At 43.5% G+C, this 18,595-nt stretch overlaps 2 protein-coding genes across 3 annotated transcripts in view; one reads left to right on the top strand and one right to left on the bottom strand.

The window, feature by feature from the left end:
• ASPSCR1 (ASPSCR1 tether for SLC2A4, UBX domain containing) overlaps positions 1-18,595 on the bottom strand; it is a 141,639-nt gene that overhangs the window by 1,730 nt on the left and 121,314 nt on the right. For both annotated transcript variants that reach the window (XM_030205175.1, XM_030205176.1), the window contains exons 13-15: positions 6,365-6,416; positions 4,591-4,660; positions 3,183-3,352 (exon numbers count right to left, since the gene is read on the bottom strand). In XM_030205175.1, coding sequence (XP_030061035.1) covers positions 3,183-3,352; positions 4,591-4,660; positions 6,365-6,416 — 292 coding nt within the window. The remainder of the gene's footprint in view (positions 1-3,182; positions 3,353-4,590; positions 4,661-6,364; positions 6,417-18,595) is intronic.
• The window catches only part of CENPX (centromere protein X), a 71,070-nt gene that overhangs the window by 19,386 nt on the left and 33,089 nt on the right, over positions 1-18,595 (top strand). The gene's annotated exons all lie outside the window — the stretch shown is intronic.

The raw sequence follows: 18,595 nt of genomic DNA, 5'->3' as shown, positions 1-18,595 counted from the left end.
AAGAGGCCAAATAGGCTCAAAACCATTCTGGCATCAGATATACAATAATGAATGGACAGCACAAACGGACTCCATATACTACCTCTCAGAATTGGATAAAAGATGCAGAAGCATACTAGACAAAATAGCACCCTTAGGAACACGAGCCTCACGTAGGCATAACTCGATACCATGGTTCAACGACGAACTGAAAAAACTAAAAACACAATCCAGGAAACTCGAATGAGCATGGAAAAAAATAAAAAGATGAACACACACTCAACGCATGGAAACAAATACAAATACGCAATAAGACAGACCAAAAGGTCATACTATAAAACTAAAATAGGGCCAGATTACAAAGAAATGAAGAAACTATACCAACTCGTGAACTACTAGACATCACCTTGGTCACCACAACCAATACAGACATCCCATATGCAGACAAACTTGCTCAATACTTCAATGAAAAAATTGCAAAACTACGCAACCCGCTACCTCAGGACAACACCGATATCGAAAACTTCATCAATGGTTTGGACCCAACCATTGGAGAATACCCAGCGGACCGAACCTGGTCAAACTTCGCTCTCCTCACCGCTGAAACAGTTACCCAGGCGATTAATAGGTTCTCCAACACTCACTGTAAATTGGATACCTGCCCCAGCTACCTAATAAAATCCGCCCCTGACCGCTTCATAGCAGACCTCACATCCCACTTAAACTACATGTTTCAACAAGGTCTCTTCCCTAAGGAAAATGGCAACATCCTACTCACCCCAATACCAAAAGATACCAAGAAAAAAAAAAAACGAAATCACTAACTACCGCCCAATAGCATCTATCCCACTGGTAGTCAAACTGTTGGAAAGTATGGTAACCAAACAACTTACTAATTATATAAACAAATTCTCAATATTACATGAATCACAATCAGGATTTTGCCCCCTCCATAGCACTGAAACAGTACTAATTACTCTCCTAGCCAAATTCAAGCAGGAAATAGCAACAGGTAAAAGCATACTTCTCCGCCAATTCAACATGTCTAGTGCGTTCGACAAGGTAAAGCATAATATACTACTAAGACTCCTAGATTACTTCGGGATTGGTGGAAATATACTTAGTTGGATCAAGGGTTTCCTAACCACTAGAACATATCAAGTGAAATCAAATTCAAACATATCACCGTGTAAAGCAGACTGCGGAGTACCTCAAGGATCACCACTATCACCGATCCTTTTCAACCTAATGAAGACCCCACTAGCCAAGACCTTATCCCTTTCATCCACGCAGACAATGTCACAATATATGTTCCTTACAAACATGATCTGACAGAAATTACCAACGAAATCAAGCTCAGCTTGAACATCATGGACTCATGGGCAAATGCATTTCAACTAAAACTCAATACAAAAAAAGACAAATTGAAAGAGTGCATTTGCCGATGGTAGCCCTAATTCTATTTGGATCAAATGAAACAAAAGGCTTGGTGGACTTTCTATGGGCTTTAGTTTGTTCCAGATGGAAAGCCAAAGCTTCTCTTGCAGTCCCGTGTGTGCACCTTTCACCTTTATGGGAAAGGAATGGATCCTCAGAAGCTTAGCTGAAATTGGGTGGCAGAGCACGTGGGGGAAGAGGGGTTGGGAGGCGAGGATAGTGGAGGGCAGACTTATAAGGTCTGTGCCAGAGCCGGTGATGGGAGGCGGGAAATACTGCTGGGCAGACTTGTACAGTCTGTGCCCTGAAAAAGGCGGGTACAAATCAAGGTAAGGTATACACATATGAGTATATCTTGTTGGGCAGACTGGATGGACCATGCAGGTCTTTTTCTGCCATCATCTACTATGTTACTATGAGGTCTTGGGGGGGAAAATGCTAGTAGAAAAATTGACTAAGATGGAATTCCGACACTACCTTTTGATGGATGTGGAAGACTGCACTTATTGTAAAATTTCATGTAAGGTGGATCAACTACTAGGGCCTGGAGCTCATTTATCCGGCAAGCTAAAGTGACCACCACCACCAAAAATAGGACCTTCCAGGTGAGGTACGTCAGGTGGCAGGTGTCTAGTAGCTCACCTGGGTTAAAATGACAAGGAGGTCCCATGACACTGCAGGAGGCCTCATGGGAGGTTTCAACAGAAGCAAGCTTCACATCAAGTAAACAAAAAGCTTGAGCATAAACAAGTTTACCTTCTACCTAATAACCACCAGTTGCACCAAGGTGAACCCTAATAGACATGGTCTTGAGACTTGACGGACAGATGTAGAAAAATATTCCAGCAGTTTTTGTGTAGGACAGGAATATGCATCTAGGGCCTTGTCCTCATAATAGACAGTAAACCTCTTCCATTAAAAAAAAAATGTGGCCTAGTGGAAGCTCTTCTGGAAGAAGCCAATGGGACTTGAGACACACTGTTAGCCAAGTTCAGCGAGTGGAGAATTAGCTTAATTGTTAACGCAATGGGCGGAGAACCAGGAGAGTGGAGTTCAGGTCCACTGCAGCCAGAAACAGGCCATTGGAGACCTTAACAAGAGCTGTGTCTGTTGAAAGTGGAGGGTGAAAGCCAGATTGCAATGGATCAAGAGCAGCTTGAGATGAAAGTCAGAACAGCAGCAGTGAACAGTGCAGCCACATAGCTTGGATAAGGAAGGGAGGATAGAGGTGGGCTCCAGTGAACTTTTTTTTTAAGGAGTGGTGTAACCACAGCATGTTTGAAGGCATCAGGAACAGTTGCAGTAGAAAGTAAAAGACTGAGGATATGATAGAAGGGATGACAGTAGGAAAGATAGTGCTGAGTAGATGGATGGATATGGGATCAGAGGCACAGGTAGTGAGGTTGAAGAGAAACAGAGGGGACAGACTGTACCAGGTATCCATTACAACCCTAAAGAAACCTGCATGGAGTCACAGGTACAACCCTGGCCACCTTGTTGGGAACACTGGATAGAGAGAAAAGGAGAAGAGGGGAGACGTATATTTGAAAAAAGTATAATATTTATTGTAACAGGTTGACTCTGGATAGGCCATGCCGAGTCTATCTGCCATCATTTACTATGATTATCCCTTGAATGTCTAGACAAGCTCATTCTTTTTCTTACATGCTCCTAGACCTGGTTGTGTCACGCTGGTACAAGTGAAGCATTAGCAGATGATTCTAAGGACCCCAATCTACCAAAGAGATTTACAGTTCAGCATGTACCTGGCAATTTTAGCCATTTAGGCACTTTCCCTGGATCACTTCTGATTGGCTGTGGTACTTCACCAGGTACAGCTGGATCTAGATACTCTGACAGCCTGTCCACAGCAGCCACCTCCTCTAGCTCAGTTTCATTTTCCACAGCAGCTGGAGTCCGTGATCGTGGCATTGACCTAGTAGGACAAATTAAAGTGCTCAACGCCCACCTCTTCAATGTCGCCTTCGGCACCTAACCACCATACCTCTATTCAGGAAATCTAGACTGTCCCCACTTGACATTTCGCCCATTAGACTGTAAGAGCAGGGACTGTCCTTTTTGTTAAACTGTACAGCGCTGCGTAACCCTAGTAGCGCTCTAGAAAAATGTTTAGTAGTAGTTTTATTTTCTTTCTATATTAGATTATAAACTGCTTTGAGCGTACCCTCATTCAGTGCTTTTAAACAAACAATTATTACATTTGTATTCTGCTCATCTTATCCTCACCACAAAGGTAAACTCTTTCCTGCATCCAAACATTTGTTAGCTTATTTCCCCAACTGCTTTCAAGTCTAGCTTTTACCCTTTTATGTCATGACTGATGAGATGAAGCCTGAAGACAGTACAAGCTTTCTAGAAGTAACCCCTTAAATCAACCACTAGGTGGCTCTATTAACCAGCAGGCAGGATTCCTTTAGTCCCAGAATGTGACCCACTGCTTTACAATTCTTGCCACTTTCCACAAGTAGCACTTAAAAGATCTGTATGGCAGCATACACCAAAGTCACTTAGCTAGAGACACACGGCCACAGTTTTCCAGATGCTCCTGCACGCTCTCAACTCACAAACTGAGCAAAGATTGAAAAGGTGGGCTATAACTGCAAAACTAAAACAGCCTTTTGTAGAGCCTCCCTGTGGTCCCACATGAGTGATGACACAGTTGCCCATCTAACATTCCTCTTTGGGACCAGCACTCCAGCCTAATCAGCAATCATACCAGCAGAGCAAAGTGAAAAGTGATGCAAGCTCATAGCCCTGACACCACTGCCACTCCCCACTGGAGAAAGAGCAGCTCTGCTGTCAATATTGCATATCCATGGGGCACGTTTCTAGGTGGAGAAAAGGAACAGCACGGAAGAGATTAGAAAAATACTGGTTTTATTTTTACATTTTTCCTTCCAAGAGGAAGGAGGGGTGTGTAGGTTATGCACCAACAACTTTTTCTGTGCTCCCTGAAATCAACAATCCAAATGTATGTCATTTAAGTCAGAGATACTGAAGAGAAGTCCCCTGACCACCATATTTTATTGAATTTCTTAGCTTTCGGTTCCACTGAATCCACTTGATAAGACACACAATTTAAATAACCTAATCCAAAGATATTAAAATATCACTAATTATATTTCAACCCAGTCCCGATAGGAAAAGACTCACCTGGCTACCAAGATGTCTGCTTGGGTAGGGGAGACTGCCAAATCTTGAAGCTTCTTTCTGAGATAGTTATCTGTATTTGAAAAATTTATAAAAAAAAAAAAATTACACACTGCCTCTCTGAACCTTAAGGTGGTTTTACAAATTAGACATTAAAAACATTCAGAACATAAGAAAAATACAAAAACAAAGAACTATTCCATACTATAAACCAGAAAAGGCCAACACAGCCCAGCATCTCACCACTGTTACACTTTATTTATTAGGATTTATTTACCACCTTTTTGAAGGAATTCACTCAAGGTGGTGGTGTACAGCAAGAATAAATCAAACATAAGCAAAAGACAATACCAGCCCGTTTTAACGGGCTCAACGGCTAGTAAGTAATAGAACATAACAGACAGCGCAGGGTATAAACAAAGATGAACATATAGATAAGAGGAGTTAGCAAATAAAGTTGCACATGAGGTCTGAGAGAGGGTTAACATAGATAGGTAAGAGGAGTTAGAAAATAAGGTGACTAATTTAAAGAAAGGTGCACATTAGGTCAAAAAGATGACTACATATTATCTCAGCTAGGGTAGGGGTGGATAAATATGTCCTGCTGCAGTATATGCAGACCATGTCACTCCTCGTGTGAGACTAACAAGTTAATTATGTCTTCCATTAAAGGCCTGGTTGAAGAGCCAAGCTTTCACCTGCTTCTTGTGTAAAGAAAGTCTTTCAAGGAGTGCATTCCAGTGTGGGGGCTACTCCACAGATGGCTTGCTTTAGGGCAGTGATGGCGAACCTTTCAGAGACCGAGTGCTCAAACAGCAACCCAAAATCTAATTATTTATCGCAAAGTGCCAACAGGGCAATTTAACCTGAACAGAACTTTAAAATCATTTGGCATGCTTTTGAATAATTAACATGATTTTTGCTGTTGCATGCATGCTGATAACTCCCTTCCCCTCCATCCATGTGCATCTCCTTCCTGTCTTCCCTCGCCTCCCCCCCATCCATCCAACAATTGCCCTCCTCTCCATCCATCCATGTCCAGCAACCCTCCTCTCTCCTGCCCTCCCCTCCATCCACCCATGTCCAGCAACTCTCCTCTCTCCTGCCCTCCCCTCCATCCACCCGTGTCCAGCAACTCTCCTCTTCCCTGCCCTCCCATCCATCTATCCATCCCCAGCAATTCTCTTCTCTCCCTTGTCCTGCCCCCCTCCATCCATCCCCAGTGATTCTCTTCTCTCCCCTGCCCTCCCATCCATGCCCTGCATGTAAATTTTTTTATTACCTCCGAAGCAGCCTTTGAAAGACCTGCCCTTCGTGAGTTTGTTCCCTCAGTCAGTCCCACCTTCTGACATCATTTCCATGAGGGCGGGACTGTAAGGGAACGAACTCACGAAGGGAAGGCTAGACACAGGCAGGGCTTTCAAAGACGCGGCCGCTTAGACGGAGGTAATCAGCACCGGCGGGGGAGGACATGTGAGGGGATGTTGGGTGGGTGGGCCTGGATGGAAAGTGGCTGGGGCTGGGTCCGCCCGTGGCTACGCCCCTGGCAACTGCGCGCGTGCCATAGGTTCGCCATCACTGCTTTAGGGTATCACATCGTGTAATGTCTTTTGGAGAGGGTGTGGTAACAACAGCCTCTTGCCCCCCTCAAAAGTCATTTACTGAGAAAACGAATGTCCTGTCCTTTTCCTAAATTATTTATATAAACAGAAGGTATGGAATGTAGATTAAATAAATGACTGAAAAAGAAAAAGGGAAGTTACTGGAAGTCACTCACCTCTCCTGACCTCTGACCCAAAATGGACAACAGCTGCAGGGAAGAGATTAGCCTGGGGCAGAAAGAGAAAGAGGAATGTCACCAAAGCAGAAATGCTCCAGGTCTAAGCAGGGATCTCTGAAAAGGGGAGATTCACAGTGATATAAGCATGCAAGAAAACGTAAAAGTGCAATTCTATTGTAAATCCACTCTACAGGAGGATGAGAATTCATGCAGTGTGGGGCAGGTACAAAAGACTGAATGGGGCAATACCTGCTAATTGTAACCAGGAAAGAAATGGTTAACAACAGACTGGGAATTAGTTCAAACCCCATAAAATTGTGACTGGGCAGCAGTAGCATGTTGGTGAGCTCCTTTAGTTTAGAAATAATGCCAAACCACATTTTGAGTGTGCTGTTCAGTTTTGGGCACTCATTCTGAAAAGTTTACAGAGATAATAAATACTAGAGGTTACGATGATGAAAGCTACACACTGGAACCACGCAACCACATACAGATCAGGCAGCAGCCTCTGGGAACACGTAAATACACAGACCAGGCGACAGCCAGTCTCCAGAAACGTGTAAACATGGATTGGGACCTACCCGCCAAAAGGAAACAGCAGGAAATATTTGTGAGGCTTCTCAGCATTGCACTAGCTTGCATGCCATCTCGGCAGACAACAACCAAGTCATTAAAGGAGCAGACACAGTCCAGAAAGCTCAGTGAAAACAACTCTCCAGCCCTTTGATGTTTCCACTGAATTAATCCCACTGGTTAGGGAGATGGACAGCTGAACAGAGCCCCCCTTCCACATAAACACACACTGCATTTCTTTCATGCCAGTTCCAACTAAGAAAATGAGGTTTTTGTAGCTTTTAGTGCTGGAAGTTTTTTTATTTTTTTAAATAACCTCCTTCTCTTGCTTCCCTCCCACCCAATTATCATGGTGAATAATTAACATGCTGAAGCCCAGCATCTCCAGAGCTCAAAGATCCTTAGTTCAAAGCCCTGCCTCTTCTGTTTATTCCCCTGGTGCCCTGTCAATCAGGCTCTGGGCATTCACTTCAAAGCCCTAAAGGGGAATGGCCCAAGGATCAAAGAAAATTCATGAGGGAGCCTGTGAGGAGCAAAGGAAACCTAGCCTGACACAGGCAGTTTTAGTACTTCTGCTGATGAATATTCAGGAGACACTGAAGGGAAAGATCTCTGTAAAGAAATATCCACCCAGAAACCATGACCAACTTCTCATGCAAACAAATTTACTGCACATTTTTTCCTGGCAGCAGGAAAGGAAAATATGGTAGGATGATGATGAGAGGAAATAAAAGCCTAAAAACATTCAGCAAAATTCAGAGCAGCAGAGAACACTTCTCTTTTGCTTCACACAATGTCATCAACACTGATAAAGGATCTGCTTCTGGTTAAGAAAGTGATTCTTACTGCTGGCATAGGAGTGCACCCAAGGGGCCAGAGGGGAAGATGAAAAAGGAGAGATCACAGCATTCCTGGAACTCACCATCTGCCAGATTTTTTTTCACATATTAAAAAGCAATCTATAAATATTTAGACAATGTCTTCTTAAGGTTGCTTTGAAGATGAGACTTAGAACCATGTCTGTTCCTCTCTTGCTCTCTCCCTTCCCCACCAGACCTCACCCTAAATCTAGTGCAGGCCTCCTGCTAGCAAACGTCTACACGCCACCTCAACAAAGGTATCTGCAACCGGGCAAAGTGATGCCTGCTCAATATGCAAAAAAAAAAAACCTAGCATTAATCAATCAATAGTAGCAAGAGAACCCTTGAAACTTCAGCAACATCATTACAGAACATTCTTATCTCATAGGTCTCCTAAAATTATACGTTTTTCCATGAGAATCTGTCAAGCTTCCGCTGGGAAGGGAACAACAACCCTGCCTATTCCCCATATTAATGGCCAGGTTCAAGCAGACACTTTCTTCCATCAGTGCTTCATAGTCTTCTTGTATTGTTTAGCCTTCTTCACCTTTGGGTTGTACTGCAGAACATTAGGATTTATTTACCACCTTATTGAAGAAACTCACCCAAGGCCGTCTACAGCAATCCAACAGCTGGTAACAGGTGCAAATTCCTCCTATACCTTAGATATATGACCCACTTACTAGCAAAGTCAACATCTGTCTTCAGTGAGCATATTTTAGGCACAAATGGTGTTCCTAGTGGTAAAAGAAGTTTTTCTTGTGGTTGTGCTGACCTTACATGTTACTGCCTAGCTTGAAGTTGCCTTTCCTTTGGGAAACTAATGTCAAGCATTTATAGCCCATTTAATCTCAATGTCGTTCCAATGAAATATCAGTGAAACACCGATGATAAATCAGAATATACATTAGTTTTGAGAAATACAAACCCATTTGAAATTCATTCTATTTTCGAAACATAAGACTGCTGTTTGTAAGAAGGGTAAGCTGTTCCAAATTAGAACAGCTTGGATGGGGAAAAGCATACTCCAAGGAAAGTTTAATATATGGCAGTCCAATATTTGAAAAGATTTTCATGAAGTATCATGTAATTGATATTAACTGGCATTAAACCATGAAGGATCTTGACTGCATGGAAGTCAATGGAGCTCTAACAGCGGGGGAATAACCTTAACATTTTTTATTTAAAAATTAACCAAGCGACTATATTCTGTAGAAGTTGTAGCCTCTTCTGTACCTTAATAGAAACAGAATACACTCCTACAATAATCTGAGATAAAATCAAGCTTTGTACTAGTAAAACCAAAATGATCTTCATGAAAATATGAACTGTCCTAAGTTATTTGAGTTTGAAAAACCCACTTATACAAATAAGCTGAGGCTCCATTGATAAAGCAGAATCTCAGATTACTCCCCGACACATTAGCTGATTGCTCCACTGGTAAAACTTCACCGTGACCCAGTGGAATGGGATCAGGCAGTGTTTCACGAGATCCACCAACCAAATAATTTTGGTTTTATTAGTATTTAGTTTTAAAATATGTGCAAGAGACCAGTTTCTTAGTAATGCAATTATCTATTTTTAAGGTAGGTTTATTTTTGTTTTTAACATGGTTTCTCATCAAAGTAATGCACAGCACAACACAGCTGGTAAAAAATAAACCAAGGTCAATACAAGTAAACACTAACAGTTACATCTTTGGTCACAAAGAACTATGAGAATAGCCCCCTCTGCAATAAAACAAGCACAAATGTGAATGTAAAAAAGAGGTGGGAAATAAATACATTCATCACTTTTTGACAGGTTTTTAAAGAGGAAAATTCTATCCCTCCTCCAAACCAGTCTAAACTCACCCCTCAACAAACCTAGCATGTATAGTTTACCCTCAGGAAAAAGAGGCTCTAAACATCTGTGTAAATCACTAACAAGCAAAATTTTAAAATCAGGAAATAAAATCCATGTTGTACCCTTCTCCACCACCGCCAACTCCAGGCTCCGCCCTTTCTGCCTCACCGCACCCCATGCCTGGAATAATCACCCTGAGCCCATACGCCAGGCCCCCTCCCTGCCCATCTTAAAAGCCTTGCTCAAAACCCACCTCTTCAATGTCGCCTTCGGCACCTAACCACCATACCTCTATTCAGGAAACCTGGACTGCCCCTACTTGACATTTCGCCCTTTAGATTGTAAGCTCCTTGGAGCAGGGACTGTCCTTTATGTCAATTTATGTTAATTCTGTACAGCGCTGCATAACCCTAGTAGCACTCTAGAAATGTTAAGTAGTAGTAGTAGAGATAGACAAGTAGCCCCACAGTTGCTCTGACTTCACCAGAGCCTTAAAACATGTGGATCAAAGTTTACGGACAACAGATATACTGCAGCCTGGATTCCCAAGCCTAAAATGAAGAACGGCTCTGGAGGCTTTCAAAATTGGGCCAAAGCAATCAGGCAACTGTTGAATTCAAAATTGTGCACTATAGACAAGCCAGGGCAGGTTTAAAATAGGTCAATTATAAATTGACGCATGCTAGAATACAAAAATGTCATCTGTATAAGAAGAGACTTTCACCCACTTCTAAGGTGATGGAATCAAGGGAACTCAAAAAGATGTTAAAACAAAATGGACAGGTACAGGAATCCTTGAGAAACTCCACAAGGTAATAGTTGGTCTCCATTTTTTCTAATATTTTCTATCAACCAATACCAGATAGACCTAGATTACCCAATTTAATCAGTGACAACTCTGTGTGTATGATAAACTATCAAACCCTGCCAAAATAGGTTTGTTTTGGGGTTTTTTTTTACCTCCGAGATTAGGGTAGATTCCTAAATCCAAACTGTGAAGAATGTAGACTATATCAAAGCTGTCCAGAAAGCTGGACAATTATAATCCAACAAGAGACTCAACAGTCCACAGCAAAATTTCTTAAATTTATCTGGATTTGGCTCACCCCTTTCAGCTGTAGTTCAAAGGCAAGTTACATTCAGTTTAACATTTTTATCCTGCTTAACCCACCAGGCTCAAGGCAGCCTAAAACAAGAGAACAACAATTAGGACTATTCCATCCAGTACACAATCTGTTCAATAAAATGTTAAAGTATTCATAGAATAACCATGTCCAACTCACACTTTAAATGTATAGTGATCAGACATATTTCTTGATTCCACAGGCAGGATATTGTACATTCCAGGTGCTCTAACTCTTATAGTTTGATTCCTTGTCATTCTACATAAGATTATGATTCTAGATTCTTCCAAAAGCCATATTGGGCAGAACCATAGCACAGAAGTTTAATTAATTTCACCCCTACATAAGATATGGTTGGGTTTTGATACTGGAAATGCCTTTTAGTTACTTGCATTTCCCATGGTATCTTATTCTGCTGCCTGAGATTCCTTGGAGCTAGAACTAAATGTGTTAACTTGTTTAAAGTACTCTCTCTGGTCACTTTCAAAGAAAAGAAGGGGGGGGGGGGGGAAGACAGCTACACTGAAGAGCCTTCCCTTGTAAGAGAAGGCCCTCTGGCCCAAAACCCACCAACAGTAAGCTGAACTGCTCTGGCTCTTTATTGCATCTGCCCTTAAGTTAGCAGAGGTCACAAGACAAAGCATGCTAAATTGTTAGTGCAAGCTAGCTTGGTTTTAAGTGCAAAATGCAAGAAACCTCAGATAAACATTAGCGCACAGAACATTTAAATCCATGGAAATGGAACTATTAGCTATTCTGTGCTAGGGCTGCACTTTTAATTTCAACCTTTTTTTATTGATATATCAAAATAAACCGCCAAGCTCCAGATACATTTTACAGGACCAAATCCTCTGAGTAAGAGCAAAACAGCAAGCATATCACCAACATTTTAACCCTTTTCTTCCCACCCTGCCCATTCCCATAACCCACCCTTCCCTCAGAACTGTAAATGGTTGGGTCTATTTGTTAAAGTAACAGTAACATAGTAGATGACGGCAGAAAAAGACCTGCATGGTCCATCCAGTCTGCCCAAGACAAACTCATATGTGTATACCTTACCTTGAATTTGTACCTGTCTTTTTCAGGGCACAGACCGTATAAGTCTGCCCAGCAGTATTTCCCGCCTCCCAACCACCAGTCCCGCCTCCCATCACCGGCTCTGGTACAGACGGTATAAGTCTGCCCTCCCCTATCCTAGCCTCCCAACCACCAACCCCTCATCCCCCCACCTGCTCCGCCACCCAATTTCAGCTAAGCTTCTGAGGATCCATTCCTTCTGCACAGGATTCCTTTATGCATATCCCACGCATGTTTGAACTCCGTTACCGTTTTCATCTCCACTACCTCCCGCGGGAGGGCACTCCAAGCATCCACCACCCTCTCCGTGAAAAAATACTTCCTGACATCTTTCCTGAGTCTGCCCCCCTTCAATCTCATTTCATGTCCTCTCGTTCTACCGCCTTCCCATCTCCGGAAAAGATTCGTTTGCGGATTAATACCTTTCAAATATTTGAACGTCTGTATCATATCACCCCTCTTCCTCCTTTCCTCCAGGGTATACATGTTCAGGTCAGCAAGTCTCTCTTCATACATCTTGGAACGCAAATCCCATACCATCCTCGTAGCTTTTCTTTGCACCACTTCCATTTTTTTTTAACATCCTTCGCAAGATACGGCCTCCAAAACTGAACACAATACTCCAGGTGGGGCCTCACCAACGTCTTATACAGGGGCATTAAAACTTCCTTTCTTCTGCTGGTCACTCCTCTCTCTATACAGCCTAGCAATCTTCTAGCTACGGCCACCGCCTTGTCGCAAGGTATGCGAACAAAGAAGACATAGTTTAGTATAACCACACATATCCTTCAACTATACAGCTAACAAAAACGGTTTAGATGGAAGGCTATAAGAAACACAGCCTCTTGTCTGGACTGTTAGCGTTTCCAACGCTTTTTATTGAAAGTTCAACAGAATCACACTTTAATCACCGGCACATCAAACACATATTGGTGCCAAACAACAACAGAACCTATTTTCAAATTAAACTATGTTCTCCCTCCCTTTCCTAACCCCCCCCCCTTTACCCCCCTGTGACGAGTCCCTTCTATATCCTGTTAGAAACTAATTATTCTTCCCCCTTCCCCCCCACCAACTCACTGAACGTTCAACCTATTCAAAATCAGGCTCCTGCCTCTTGGTAACAGCGATGCCAGGTATGGGCCCCACAGTTTCAACAAGCCTTTTCTTCGTTTAAAGGAATCTTTTGCTTCTCTTGCTTCCCAAGTCAGCAACTGATGCACCATGTTGCGCCAATGCCAAAACGCCGGTGGGGTATCAGAGGTCCAGGTCTGCAAAATACACTTTCTCGCCAGTAGACAAAATTTACGAATCAACAATCCCTGTGCCATTACGGGCCGCGCAGAGCCCCCGGGCAATCCAACACTAGCTGAAGTGGGGACTCTGACACTTTATGGGCTAAAATTAATGATAAGTAATCTGTAATCTGGCACCAAAAGCGCCTTATCACCACACAACCCCAAAATGCGTGGAAGAAAGTGTTGTCTAATGTTTTACACTTAGAGCATTTTGGGGACGCTATACCACCCGCCCGAAAAAGCTGAACTTATGAGAAATAAGCCCTATAGTACACCCAAAAGGAACACTCCCTATAGATAGCACTGCTAGTGAGGCTCAGGATATTTTTGATAGATGCCCTAATGTCCAACGTATCTAACCGTCTCCCTAAGGGCTGCACTTTTAACATGTCAGTACAATTAATACTTGAAAACTGTAATTGTGTTAAAAATGTGAATGATTAATAGCCTCAACTGAGACCTTCCCCCTCCTTGCCACCCACCCACTTATTAATTGGCTGGTTGGCTTGACTGCCTCCCTAACTCTGCACCATCCCTCTCCTGCTGGCTGCCTCACTCACTCACTGACCAACTCCTCTGCTGGCCTGTTACTTCCCTGGGTCTGCACAGCAATGGTGGCAGCAACAGCCAATAGAAGGCAGGCGTTGGACCACTGCCAAGTTCCGTCAGTCAAGCCCCTTGAAAACAGGAAGTTACATTAGAGGAGGGCATGACCAGAAGAACAGACAGCGGTGTGCACAGGGGAAGGGTCCAGTGTTTGTCTTCCATTTCCTGAGGAAGCAGCAGACCCAGCAAAGGAGTTGGTGAGAAAGTGAGTGAACCAGTAGAGAGATGATGCTGGATGGTGGTGGTGGGGAGGAGGTAGAGAGAGAAAGGTGATGGTGGGAGGAAGACAGATTCGTGATGGTGGGGTGGAGAGTTAACCTCTCATGCTCAGGATTACTATAGCAGTGTACTGAAAAATAAAACCATCTGTTGGCTGATTTATGCGAATAATCGTGCGATTAGAATCTTTAATTGATGTGCAGCCTCATTCAGCACAGATGCAGAGAAGTGCAGATCTGAAGGCTGAGAACAGAGTTCTCTAATGCAAACCCTGAGGAGGAGTCATGGGTTAAATCTGTTCATATGTGGTCAGTGCAAGGAGGATTTTTTTTAGGACCCACAGCCTTTTCTGGCTTCCTTGAGTAGGAGCTAAGGGATGAGGTGTACTGGAACAAAGAAATGATGAACTGTTGACAATATCGTGTATCAGCACTTTGATTTGCATATGCATAGACCTGCATGCATGCTGAAAAGGTGTTCTGCAAATACAGTACCACAAAGCTGAATGCACAGAACAGCAAAGTCCAAAATATACAGACTAGGATCTGCAACAATTTATTAAAATACAATCAATTTAAAAGTTACAAATGACATCAAATGTGTTCAATTAACCAGTATAAACCAATTGGCAGATGTTTTCCACATTATGGCCGTTAGCATTGAAACATGTTGGATTAAGTCTTCATCAGGGGCAAACAAACTCAAAATGGATGACTGGTTACCAATGCACACCTAAAAGAAAGAAAGACGCACACAAGACAAGGAAAACATCATCGTAAAAGGGGGGAAAACACACAAATAGGAAAGGAGAGGAAAATGAATGTTGAAAAATGAACTAAACCAACCTTAAGAAATGTAAACCTTCAACTCCATGAAAATCGTCTTTTAAAAATGTGATCATTTTTCAGATCCCCGCCCCCCCCCCCCCCAAGGTAACCCAGTCATCCATTTTGAGTTTGATGTTTGCCCTTGAAGACTTAGTGTTGAAACATGTTAGACTAACAGCAATGCTATAGAAACCATTTGACAGCTGGATTACATCCTTGGTGCAGTTTGTAGTTTTTAAACTGATGTTGCATTTTCTAGTTCTAGTTAGTCCTCTTTGCTTTGGACTTGCATTTTGTGAAGCATTTTATATTTGACTTCTGTGGTGGATGCACAAAACAGCATTCCAGCTGATGCAACTTTCCTGTGCACCAAACCTGTATGTGCAGGTGTCCAGTGTGCTCTCCTACATGAGCACTGGTTTTTTGTGCACAGTGTATTTGCGTTTGGGGAACATTTTTTTTTCCTTTTATGTATGCTGAGCTTTAGCAAAGAGCCATAACACGCAGCTTTCTGAATCAACCCCTTAGTAGACTGGATGGATAATGGTAGAGTGACCGAATACCTGGACATTAGACAGAGTTGTTGGATACTGATGATAAATGCCAGGTACTATTTCTTATTCTATCAGTTGCTGCTGTGCCCACAGGACTCCCAGCTGTAGATCCAAAGAACAGCTTGATTTTATTACATTGTAAACTGTTTTGACGTAAAGGAGATTTGAGTACAGTAAACAAACTAAGCCAGAGACAGCTTTGCACTCTAAAGACCATCTTGATTTAAAATTGGCCAAAAGCAGGCAGACCAGGAAAGGAAGCCCATACAGTCAGGAGCTTAATGGTAATAAGCCGATTTCAGTGATCACGTCTCTATCAGGCACTAGACTCATGGTTTTGTAATTGGTAGTGTGATGCAAGGTTATTGCCCTGTTTTATTTAGGTGGAAACTGCACAGTGCCATGGGACTAGATGATACTGAGGGAGGCCAGAGAGGTTCTAATGCATCCTCTTAAAGATTTAAGAAACCCTTGGAGACGGGAGAGTTTCCATGAGATTGGAGGAGAGAGGATGTGGTCCCTCTTTCCATAAACAGTGACAGAACAAGTGGAAAATATAGGCTGGTAAGCAGTGGTGTGCTGGTAAATTTTTAACAACAGGCTCTCTCCCCGGTCCACCTCGGGCCCCCCCCCCCCCGGTCCACCACTGCCCCCCCCCCCCCCATCCACCTCTGCGCCCCCCAAAATTGCAGAGCTGGCTACAGCCAGTGGGTGGGGGGGGGGGGGGGGGGGGAATGCATTACTCTCTCCAGGAAAAAAAAAAATGAAATGATCCCAGGTTCCAATCTAATTCATGTTTAATGTGGGATAAAATGCCATAAATAAGTAAATAAATATAAACTTTTAATGTTGAGCACCTGATTCTCAAAGTGAACATATTCCAAACACTATAATGAAAATAAAATGATTTTTTTCTACCTTTGTTGTCTGGTGACTGTTTTTCTGATCATGCTGGCCCAGAATCCAATTCTGCTGCTATCTGTCCTCCTAACTCCGTTTCCAGGGCTTCCTTTCCATTTATTTCTTTTACTTTCCTCCTTTCTTCTTCATTTCTGGTCCTCAGCTTCTGCCTATTTTCTTCATCCATGTGCAGTTTTTCTCCTTTCTTCCTTTTCCCTTATCTTATCTCCTTCCTCACTCTTCCCTCCCCTCCATCTATGTCCAGCATTTATTCTCTCTCCTCTCCTCTCCCCCTGCCCTCCATTCACCCATGGCCAGCGACCCTTCTCTCCCCTGCCCTCCATCCACCCATGGCCAGCAGCTCCCTTCTCTCCCCTGCCCTCCATCCACCCATGGCCAGCAGCTCCCTTCTCTCCCCTGCCCTCCATCCACCCATGGCCAGCGACCCTTCTCTCCCCTGCCCTCCATCCACCATGGCCAGCAGCTCCCTTCTCTCCCCTGTCCGCCATCCACCCATGGCCAGCAGCTCCCTTCTCTCCCCTGCCACCCCCTCCCGACTTGTTCTGCAAATTCTCCTGCTTCCTCCCTCCCTCCCGATCAGGTCCCTCACCGACCCTACCTTGGCCATCAAATTCTTCGGGGCAGGCAGTGTTGCCTGCCCGCTGCCATCGCTGACTTTCCTCCGCCGCCCGATGGCGCTTCAAAATGGTCGCCGAGACTTACAGAAGTCTCGCGAGGCCGCCTCTGGAAGTCTCGGTGGCCATTTTTAAAGCGCAAACAGGCGGCGGAGGAAAGTCAGCGATAGCAGCGGGCAGGCAACACTGCCTGCCCCGAAGAATTCAATAGTCAAGGTAGGATCGGTGAGGGACCGGATCCGGAGGGAGGGAGAGCCGGCTCGCCCTTTCCAACAACCGGCTCGCAAGTCCAGCCAAAATTTAACAACCGGATCTTGCGAGCCGGAGCGAGCCGGCTCCAGCACACCACTGCTGGTAAGCCTCACTTAGTGGCTGGAATAGTAATGGAGGAGGCACTGCTGAACAAAAGGACAGTCAACTTCCTGGAATCCATCAAGTTGCACATGTTTTATTGTGATCCACTTAGCTGTAGGCGGAATAGACATTTTAAAATAAAAATCCAAAGCAACAGTTTTACCAAAGAAAAACTGTGCCAAACAAATCCAATTTCTTTCACTGGGTGACCAGAGAATTGATTGAGGACACACACTTCATAGTCTACTTGGATTTCAACGAGGCCTTTGACATAGTTCCTCAGAGAAGGCTAATTAATAAACTCAGCAGGCTAAAGTTAGGACCCAAAGAGAACAGGTTGACCGACAGATGAGAAAGTGGTAGTAACTGGAATTCACTCAGAAGAAAAGGCGAATAGTGGAATGACTCAAGGATGGAACTGGGGCCAGTTCTATTCTATATGTTTGAGTGCAGCACTGCCAAAAGGTAGCTTTAAAAAAAAAAAAAGTTTGCCTTTTTGCAAAGATTTCAAACAGGGTGAGCACCCCAGGAGTCATCTAGGGGGTATCTTACTAATGATTAGTGCATGTTAAATGCTTGAGATGTCCAGAGGAATATATGGGTGTCTCAAGCATTTAGCACATTCTTATTTTTTAGCACGAGCCAAAAATGCTAGTGCAGTTTAATAAAAAAGACCCCCTTTATGAATTCTTCTAATTGTTATAAATTTTAACTGCCAAACATTAGACCAAAGTAGTACAGAGTGATGCACTTGCAGTAGAAATCCAAAAGAGCTGTAATGTGCTGGGGGGGAGGGGGGGGGGGAATGCTGATACGCACAGATCTGGAGAAAGACCTTGGGGTGACTGTTTCACACCTTGATCTTCAGACACTATGTGACAAGGCAGTGCCAATAACCAGAAGGATGCTAAGGCTGTAAAGATAATGCCCCACTTGGTGAATTGTGTTTCTGTTTGGAAGTTGCATCTCACTAAGCTTATAAAGGACAACATGGTTCAGAGAAGACTAGAAAAATGGTATGGGGGTCTGTGCCGAAAGATGTACAAGAAGAGACTTGATGACCCGAATATATATAGCCAAGAGGAAACGAGGTATGGGGACAAATGATACAAATTTTTAAATAGTTGAAAGGTATTACTGTTAGGGCTGCATATTGACTAAATGTTTAACTGTGGTGTAGCCTACCAGCATCTTCCATCTCTCTCCCTCCCTCCCCTCTGGGTCCAACATCTATCCTTCTCTCTTCCGTCCTTTTGCCCCTGGATCCAGCCTACCAGCATCTTGTTACTGCCTTGTGCCCATCTCTCCCCTCCAACCTCTCTCCCTCTCCTCCCCATTCACCCCCACCCATATCAA

This window comes from Microcaecilia unicolor, chromosome 6, assembly GCF_901765095.1.
Source record: "Microcaecilia unicolor chromosome 6, aMicUni1.1, whole genome shotgun sequence".
In the NCBI taxonomy this organism is placed as follows: domain Eukaryota; kingdom Metazoa; phylum Chordata; class Amphibia; order Gymnophiona; family Siphonopidae; genus Microcaecilia; species Microcaecilia unicolor.
The sequence above is the reverse complement of the archived record's forward strand: the minus strand, read 5'-3'. Positions and strand labels throughout refer to the sequence as shown.